Source organism: Globicephala melas, chromosome 9, assembly GCF_963455315.2.
Source record: "Globicephala melas chromosome 9, mGloMel1.2, whole genome shotgun sequence".
NCBI classification, from domain to species: Eukaryota; Metazoa; Chordata; class Mammalia; order Artiodactyla; family Delphinidae; genus Globicephala; species Globicephala melas.
In genome coordinates this window covers 72,650,944-72,660,475 of record NC_083322.1, presented here as the reverse complement: position 1 = coordinate 72,660,475, position 9,532 = coordinate 72,650,944, and the positions used below count along the sequence as shown (strand labels likewise).

Here is a 9,532-nt window from a genome sequence, read left to right as displayed (position 1 = left end):
GCATTGCCCTTCGGATTATTAAGTTGCGCTGTAAATTATACCATATTTGCTGGGGAAAAATTCTTTTGAGCAAGTTCTGTTCCTGCGATCCGAGATGAAATCGGCTCCCCACCCCAGCTCCCCCTCATACACACCCCTCCCTAGCCACCCCCACTGCCACCACACCCCCTGCTTTTCCTGGACTCAGAGTCGAATGATTCTAAAGCACGCGATTTTGTTCGTGTTCACTGGGCCGAAATAACGTGGCCATTATGGCCTGAAATGGGCCAGGTTTGAAGCGAGCTTCCTGCGCGCCTGCAATATCCAGCAGGCATGTGGGAAAAGAACGGCTTAAATGGGGACATCTGTTCAGTGCTGCTCATCTTACTCTTACAGCCAGGTCAGGTTAAGAGAATAACCTGTTCGCCACCTTTTTTTTTTTTTTTTTGTTAATAAGACTATTAGAAAAAAAAAGCGAGCACACACACAAACAACACTAATTGAGCTGCCGTAGAAGCAAAGAATCAGACACACAAAGGTAGCAGCTGAGTTACAAGAGGAACTGTAAAAAATAACCATTGGGCTATTTCAGTGAAAATCTACAGGGCTGCGAGGGAAAAAAAAGAAAGAAAGAAAGAAAAGAAAATTGAATCTGTGAGTTTAGAAATGCTCTCTACAAAAATGGTTTTACATTAAGAGATTTTAAGAACTCAATAAAGACTGGTTTATTTTCAGGTTTTCATTTTCATAAAATTGATCTGAAGATAAACGTCAATGGAAAAAAATTTTCTTATGCTTTCAAGTACTCTGAGGCCTCAACTTTTTGTTATTGGTGTTTTTTGGTCTGTGTTATCTCTGAGACAAACCCCAAGTGGGGGCATCCTAGTTTGTCCCCTGATTTTAGAAAAGCGAAATGTATCCCCTTTCACAAATATCACCCATTTGTAAACCTTGTACAATGATATGAACACATGTGCAGTTAAACCTAGAGACCCGGTGCAGCTCCTAGATTATTTGTAATTAAACACAATTCCCAGAGTAACATTTATCTTCCCGAAACTGCGATTGCAATTGTCACCCGTCTGGTGGAGACGACGGGGTAATCTGGGAGCATTACCTCCTCTAGTAATAGAACAGAATGAAAAGAAATCAATATTGTTGAGGATAAGAATTTAGTAGTTTTTAAGTCTGCGTGTTAGCTGTGAGAAAGTGATATATAATACCAAAAGAGAAAACAGCCGAAACAAATCCACTCTAGGAAAAAATCAGGGACAAACTTGTCTGAATGTCTAAGCCTCTCTCTTTCTCTCTCCTGCCTTGCACAACAAGAATACACACACACACCACCCCCAAATGAGCAAACTCTCTTTTCCCTACATGTGTTTCCTTCATTTACGTGATGAAAGAGAAATATGAAGTGCTGTAGAATTAATTATCAATTTCATCTGTGGGCTGTCAGGGAGATGAATACGACATATACCATAGAGTACACGTCTGCCTGTAGACCTAGCACACGATCATATCAACATACTATGATGATATGAACATTATGCATGCATACAACAAATAAGGAATTATGATTTTTCTTCCTTTACTATAGGAAGAAATACCAATTTGGCTAAATATCTTCATATTTTTCCTATCTATGAATTTACCAATACATTCATATGATTGATATACTGGAAAACTCTCCCTTGTCTTTCTGAATATAGGCAATTTGAATGCCCTAGCTAAAGGGAATCAAAGGATGTAATATCCTAAGTTAGATGAGTCTCTTTCAATTAAAACGTCCCTAACTTTTGAATGTTTCGAAGCGTCAGAGAAAAAGAATAAATATTAAGCAGTGTGATGGTGGGGGGGGATCGAGTCAATTAAGAAATAATGTGCTTTCTCAAGCAGTCCTATTTATTTAAAAAGAGTCACCAAGGCAAGGCTTTGCATCCAGCCGGAGATCCTATGCAAGTAGATCAAGAGTCACTACTGCTTCGCTGTGGTCAACAAATGCATCCAATTAAGCAGTACCAGGAAAGTAAGGACTCGGCTGTAAACGTGGCCGGATAGTTTGAAACCGAATAGCCTCACTAATAGGGGCTATTGTTCAGTATGGAAGTTCCCATTTTCCAATCAGGAAAATACAGCCCTCTCTGGGCTCTGGCTGACTGATTCCTTCCCACCTACAGCTCAACAATCTGCCACCAGCGAGGGGCTTTTATTACCTCCCTTCCCAGGAAATGTTAGGCAACTTCCTAGTAAAGCTGCCCGAAAGCAGGAATGGACAGCAAAAGGGCACTCCTCAGGAATCCACAGGTCCATGCCTGGCCACATTTTCTTTTCAGCAGGAAAGAAACTTTGACTAGAGAGCTCCGGGCGAGGAGACACCCCCAACCTGGCCCAGACCGCTCCTCCCCGCAGCCGCCGGCGGCGCTCGGCTCTCTCCCCACCCTACTTCAGGCTTTATTTAATAGCCAACGAGTCCGCGCACGAGGTCCCCGCACAGTGTCCAGGGATTGGGGGCTGTCTCCCTATTTGGGGAGAGGCACCCACCAGGGCACCTGGGTCTTCAGCGGGCACTGGCCGGTCAGCTTCCAGAGCTTGCGCGTCCCTGCCAACGCTCAGGAAAGCCAAATGCGAAGAGCCCGGTTTAAACGTACCCAGCAGAGACAGGCGCCTATATAGTTCATGTGTACTTTTTTTTTTTTTTCTATTAGGCTTTTTCAGCGCTGTGTATTTACCAGACCACACTTAATACGTTCAAAACCTTATTTGGTGTAGATGTGTGGCCGGACACTTGAAAGCCTGGATAACTTTGATGTTTTCAACTATAAATCCCCACTTGTACTTAATGGTTACAAATGGTTTTATTTACTTGTCGTTCTATCTACACATTTTAATCTATTTAACCAAACAGCAGAGGCATATTTCATTCCCCACTCCCCGAAAAGGAAAAGCAGGGATCGAGGCCTCTAATTTTTTTTGGACCTTCCATTTCTTTGGTTGTGAAAGCGTAAGAGCTCCAGATTGCAGCATTGATTAGTCTTCAAACCCGGCTGCAAAAAAGCTCCCCTTCTCCACTCCATCTAAGGAGATGTTGATGTATATTGTAGCTGCAAGGTGTTAGATATACTTGAGCAAGTTGTCCCCAGGATGTAAATTAGGTCCCAAAAGCTGTTGTCCAAATCGAAGAAACAGAGAAATTAATCTGGGAGACTATCCATCATCACCGGTAATAAAGAGAGCGACATGGATGAGACAGATGATATGATTAAGGGGCTGTGGTCGTTTTAATTAACTTTTTGCTGTCCTGTAATGATCAAACTGGTCACCAGACCCGGTCAATAAGCATGTTAATATCAAACAAATAAAACCAGGGATGATTAAAAACCTCCTGGTTTATTAAATTTGAAATTCAAATGAAATTTATGCTGCAGATGCATACAGAATGCTAATAGATTTTAGCTTTATTGAAAGTGGATCTCACAGGTTTGCAAGAAACAGCAGAATATCCATCTACCCCTCTCCCTGCCAGCACTTAAACTTCATATGGGGTGGGGAAACTTTTAATTAATGTTAGAAAGGCTGCACTTCCTGTCTTTCTTCCCCTTCCAAACCTCCATATTATTATGGTATAATACTCAAGAGCAGTGATCAATATCACCAAAAGTAAACTGAACTGGATGTGCCATGAAATGCTTTGCTGGACAGGCTCTATCTACAATGGATTACAGATGTTCCCTCCTGTGGGCGATTCAAAAATAATAGAGTCACTTCTGCAAAGTGGAGAAAGAGCTGCTATTAAGACCAGTTTCACTGAAACCAGAAGCAAGATTATTGTTGTTTTAATTTTTGGTCAATTATATAATTCGCTTTGTCTTTCCTTTTAAATTCTGCTGTCTTATGCCTTATGACAAACACTAACCACTTCTTTTGGGGTGGGGGGGGTAGGATGAGAAAAAACCTTTGACACTACTACTATAAAATAAACACCTAACTTAAAAATGGGAAAAAATGGAATACACATATACATGAAAACATAAATATATTTTTCCATAATGAAGAAAGATGCACGTGCAAACCTTTGTGAAAATCTGCTGCGAGCCAACCTTACGCAAACTGAGAAATCCAGTGTGTTCATTAAATCCATACCAACACTGTGATCCATTGTTATAGGCAGAATTACATGATTCTAAAGTGAATTTATATAAATGAAATCTTAGAGGTAGATACTCAAAATTGTAATCACATGATGCTGTTTTTCTAATTCCTAGCATTTTTAAGGAAACAGTGGTTAATGCCTCTGTTTACTCTCAGAATCAGTATTTAACTTTTCAATAGTCCTGCCACACTTCCTACCAGAGATAGGAGGATAAAAAGATAAAATAAATAACTATTCATAGAAGAAAGTCTTCCCTCAAACCTTTTTTTCTCCACCTTTGAGGATGATGGTATTGATTAGAATTAAACCCCAAATTTGAACAACTGTATATTAGGTTCTTAAAATGAATATCATTATAGAAGGAGACCAAAGCAATGAAGTTAATTCTCTTTTATTTGTTAAACAGAATTCCCTCCTTTCCCCCACCCCTTCCTCCTTCTGGGCTGGCCTGTCACGCCTTCTCAACACGCTAAAATCATTCAGAGTGGCTTGCAGGGAGAAACACGACATTTATGGTAAGCGTCAGCCTTCAGAGAAAGAAAGCAGTTCATTAATTTACTTCACACTTACTTCAAAGTATGAGAGTGTACCTTACCCCCTTAATCAATAGATATATATGATATACAGTCAATATCCCAACACTGTTAAAAAGGGGTCAGAAACACACTCTCATACCACAAACATCAGCCTCAACTCTGCTCCATGAAACAAATGCTACAACCTGACTTTGGAGTTCAGTAAAACCCAGGAGGATTTTTTTTTTTTTTGACATCTCCAGAAGCTGTGACGTACTTGAGGAAGGTTCAAAAACAATAATAAAATTAACATGTTTCTCCAGTCAAAACAAAACACTTCTCTCAGCTAGTATCATTTTAATCAACTCCGACTTAAAATTAGATTTCTGGGAGCATTTGCAACTGCTTCAAAATGTGAATTACTTTTTTTAAACATATGAATATTCAATAGGGCTCCAAGGGCTGTGGACTTTTTGTTACACTGGTATGGTGCTTTCTGTAGTTTATGATGTTTCCTTGTGGTGGCAGTGAAATTGTAATTACATTTCTGAAGGCAACTAATAACACAAATGGCAAGCAAGTTCTAAAACCCACCAAATTTGAACTGTCTATTGACATGCATACACACTCATAGATATCCGGCCCAAACGCCATTAGACACAGACGCCTCCATACATGTGGTCCACGATTTGTCAACAGCTTGTTTCTATTCTCAGATAAATAAAACTCAAAGATTTCAGTCAAAATCCTGATTTTTTTTCTCAGAAAGAGGCGGCGGGATTTCCTGCGAAAACTCCTAAATACCATAAAACGCTCAATTTCTCACCCCCAGAAAAAACAATACTCTCCCACCCCCTTCTCTATCTAATCCTTTTGTATTGAAATTTACTCATCGCCACGGGACAAACACACCCTCTCCCCTAGAGTGAGACTTGCACTTCCAAAGCCGAATCCCACCTCAGAAGAAAAAACAAAAAGCTACCGCAGCAAAGTAACAACTCTTTGACGCAGGCGCACACAAGCCCTAACTCTCTTAAAAAAATACCCCTCAGCCTCCCTAAATTTCTACCCTTCGGCTGTAGAGCCAGGAAAGGAGAGGAAGGTATTAATACGATTTTCTTTTAAAATGTAGTGATAGTATCCATGAAATTAAGGGGGGAAAAATCACTCAACATTTGAGCTACAGGAAACCAGAGGAAGTTGGCGACAGTGATAGCGTTTGTGAATATTTATTTATTCAGCCTCACTCAACTTCGCAGTTTCACTCTTCAAATCACCATGTCTCTCTTTTACGTATGTGCACTTCACTGCACTGTTCCTGTTCTCCACCCCCAGTTCTGTGGCACAGACACACACAAGCAAACACGATTCCCCCTTCTCTCTCACACAAACATTCACACAGCCTTCGTCTCTCCCACATCAAGCGGACACACACTCATCCACCCTCCCCCTCTTTTCACACACTCATATTCACACTCCTTCCTCTCCCACAACACCAAACACACTGAGACACCACCTCCCCCGTCCACGCACACTTTACTGCACTGTCCCTCTTCTCTCCCGAGGTTTGTCACTCACAGTTACACTACACTCACACCCTTCCCCTCAACACTTTACTGGTCCGTCCCTCTTACCCCCCTTTGTCACACATGCAGCTAAACTGTCACTCACAACCCCCTCTCCCTCTCTGCACTGTCCCTCCCCTCCCCCCGTCACTGTTACACTGCTATACTCTTGCCCCCAACCTCCCCCCATCCCATCCCTCAGTCTGCAGTGTCTTCTTAGCTTGGTCACACTTGTACACAGTTACACTGTTATACACACACACAACCGCTTTGCAACACACACACAGTAACCCGCGCCGCTCCCGCTCCAAACACCACCCCCCCACACCCCCCCGAGGCGGCCGGCGGCGGCGCCGATGACCTCACGGCGCGCGCGCGGCGCGGCCCGGCGAGGCCGCAGATTGGCTGGCCGCGCCTCCGCGGCACTTCAAAGCCGGAGAGGGAGCTACAATTGTGGTGGAATGGGCGGAACTGATCATTGTATTGCACACCTCTAAAAAAAACACTGCCTCTGATTTATCAATATAAAAAAGATCCTCTGAGAGGAGGAGGGCACTTTTGTGTGATGGCAACTTCACTTCTAGGGGTGAGTCTCAGGATTTTCTCTTGCTGGTTTAATTAGTTTCCTTTTATTGCCGATCGGAGGGGGTTAAAGTCGCCCCGGCCAGGCCACGGGCTATCAGTCTCTATTGAGAGCTTTTTTCCCCCCCTTTAAATACAAGTGAGTTTGGAGAAAAGAAAGAGGGGGAGAGGGGGGCAGAGTCACTTTTTTCAGAGCAGGAAAAGGTTCGAAGGGCATTTAGACAAGCCACCTCGCAGCGCCCGGCCTCTCCCCGCCTGGGAGACGTGCGCCCAGCCCATTTTACGTGCGACGATTTCGAGGGTAAAGAGAGCAAGTTTTTCCTCCTGGGCAAACTGCAGATTTTCCCTCTTCCCCTTAGAAAATTCCGCAGCCCGCCTTGTCTTGCAGGTACGTTGAACCCGTCTCTCTTTCTCTTTTTTACTATTGTAGACTTTTTTTTTTTTTTTTTTAAAGAAAATCAGGAAGAGCGAGCCAGCCCTATAGTTTGACGTCTTTTGGCCTGGGAGAAACAACCCAGGATGGGTTTGTGGGGACCGGAACAGGATTTTCAAAGCTCTTCTGTGGATTACAGGGGTAGCGCTCTTAAAAGCAATCCAATGGTTTTTCCCCAGGCTTCTCCGCAAAGGAATCTTCCTTCCTCCCCAATCTGGACTTTTTGCTTGCTTGTTTGTTTCGAAGTGCCTGGGGCCTTGTGTGCGCAAGAGTGTTGTTTTAGCTGAGAATACTTGTCAAACTCTTCTTTAGCATGGCGCTTTGCTCCCGAATCAGACGCCGGCAGCCAAACTTGTCCCCTCCCGTAGAGTAGAAAGCAGCCGGGCGCCAGGGCTGTTGGGGGAGCCAGGTGAGTTGGTGGCGCCGCGCCGCAGCGAGAAATGGGGTGCAGTGGGGCGTTTTGGAGGCTACCGGAGGACTAATGCACATTTCCTTCCTCCCTCCCCCACTGGCCCTTTGCCCACCTCCCCTCCCCCACCCCGTCTCCTCTCCTCCTTCTCTCAGGAAGAACCGAGGTTGGGATCGACTCCTTTGGCCATGCTTGCTGCTACCTGTAATAAGATCGGCAGCCCCAGCCCGTCTCCCTCCTCCCTCTCGGACAGCTCATCTTCCTTCGGCAAAGGCTTCCACCCCTGGAAACGTTCCTCGTCCTCCTCCTCCGGCAGCTGCAACGTAGTGGGCTCCAGTCTCTCGAGCTTCGGCGTGTCGGGCCCCTCCAGGAACGGCGGCTCGTCCTCGGCCGCGGCGGCTGCCGCGGCGGCGGCGGCTGCGGCTGCGGCCCTGGTGACCGACTCGTTCAGTTGCGGCGGCTCGCCGGGCTCTAGCGCCTTCTCCCTAACCTCCAGCAGCGCTGCCGCCGCTGCCGCGGCAGCCGCCGCCGCCGCCTCGAGCTCTCCCTTCGCAAACGACTACTCGGTGTTCCAGGCCCCTGGCGTATCGGGGGGCGGCGGCGGCGGGGGCGGCGGCGGCGGCGGCTCCTCCGCGCACTCGCAGGACGGCTCCCACCAGCCAGTGTTCATCTCCAAGGTGCACACCTCTGTGGACGGGCTGCAGGGCATCTACCCGCGCGTGGGCATGGCGCACCCATACGAGTCGTGGTTCAAGCCCTCGCACCCCGGCCTGGGCGCCGCCGGCGACGTGGGCTCGGCCGGCGCCTCCAGCTGGTGGGACGTGGGCGCGGGCTGGATCGACGTGCAGAACCCGAACGGCGCGGCGGCGCTGCCCGGCTCGCTGCACCCCGCCGCCGGGGGGCTCCAAACCTCGCTGCACTCGCCGCTCGGAGGTTACAACTCGGATTACTCAGGCCTGAGCCACTCAGCCTTCAGCAGCGGCGCCTCTTCACACCTGCTTAGCCCCGCCGGGCAGCACCTCATGGATGGCTTCAAGCCGGTGCTGCCCGGCTCCTACCCGGACTCGGCCCCATCGCCGCTGGCCGGAGCTGGGGGCTCCATGCTGAGCGCGGGGCCGTCTGCGCCGCTGGGGGGCTCCCCGCGTTCTTCCGCCCGCCGCTACTCCGGCCGCGCCACCTGCGACTGCCCCAACTGCCAGGAGGCGGAGCGGCTGGGTCCGGCCGGGGCGAGCCTGCGGCGCAAGGGCCTGCACAGCTGCCACATCCCGGGCTGCGGCAAGGTGTACGGCAAGACGTCGCACCTCAAGGCGCACCTGCGCTGGCACACGGGCGAGCGGCCCTTCGTGTGCAACTGGCTCTTCTGCGGCAAGCGCTTCACGCGCTCCGACGAGCTGCAGCGGCACCTGCGGACCCACACCGGCGAGAAGCGCTTCGCCTGCCCTGTCTGCAACAAGCGCTTCATGCGCAGCGACCACCTCAGCAAGCACGTGAAGACGCACAGCGGCGGCGGCGGTGGCTCGGCGGGGTCAGGCAGCGGCGGCAAGAAGGGCAGCGACACCGACAGCGAGCACAGCGCCGCGGGCAGCCCGCCTTGCCACTCCCCGGAGCTGCTGCAGCCCCCCGAGCCTGGGCACCGCAACGGCCTGGAGTGACGCGAACCCCGCCCCTGCCCCTCTCGCCTTCCCCCTCCCACCTTGGTCCGCTTGGGCCCTGTGGGTCCTGGCCTCAGTTCCAGCCTCTCTACACTGCACCCTGCTCACTCTCTCTGTCTCTTTCTGCCCGTGTCCCTCTCTCTTTTAACTCCCTCTGTGACAACTTTGTAAAGGGAATGTGGACATGTAAGTAACACGCGTTGCTCTCCTGGGCCCTGGCTGTCTCTCTCCACCGGGTGACACT

At 48.4% G+C, this 9,532-nt stretch overlaps 1 protein-coding gene across 2 annotated transcripts; it reads left to right on the top strand.

Annotated features, from left to right (window-relative positions):
- The first annotated feature begins 6,671 nt into the window (after window positions 1-6,671).
- On the top strand, window positions 6,672-9,288 carry SP8 (Sp8 transcription factor). 2 transcript variants are annotated; one of them, XM_060305018.1, is made up of 2 exons: window positions 6,672-6,798; window positions 7,792-9,288. In XM_060305018.1, exons 1-2 carry the CDS (start codon window positions 6,778-6,780, stop codon window positions 9,286-9,288), a joined length of 1,518 nt encoding a protein of 505 aa, XP_060161001.1. In that variant the 5' UTR covers window positions 6,672-6,777. The 2 variants fall into 2 exon arrangements, with proteins under 2 accessions (XP_060161001.1, XP_030712944.1); XM_030857084.3 differs by lacking the exon at window positions 6,672-6,798 and adding an exon at window positions 7,440-7,636.
- Window positions 9,289-9,532: the final 244 nt, after the last annotated feature.

Coding starts and splice junctions, on each gene's coding strand:
- SP8 (XM_060305018.1), top strand. CDS start 6,778: ATGGCAACTTCACTTCTAGGG. Junction 6,799..7,791: donor TGGCAACTTCACTTCTAGGG/GTGAGTCTCAGG, acceptor TCCTTCTCTCAG/GAAGAACCGAGGTTGGGATC.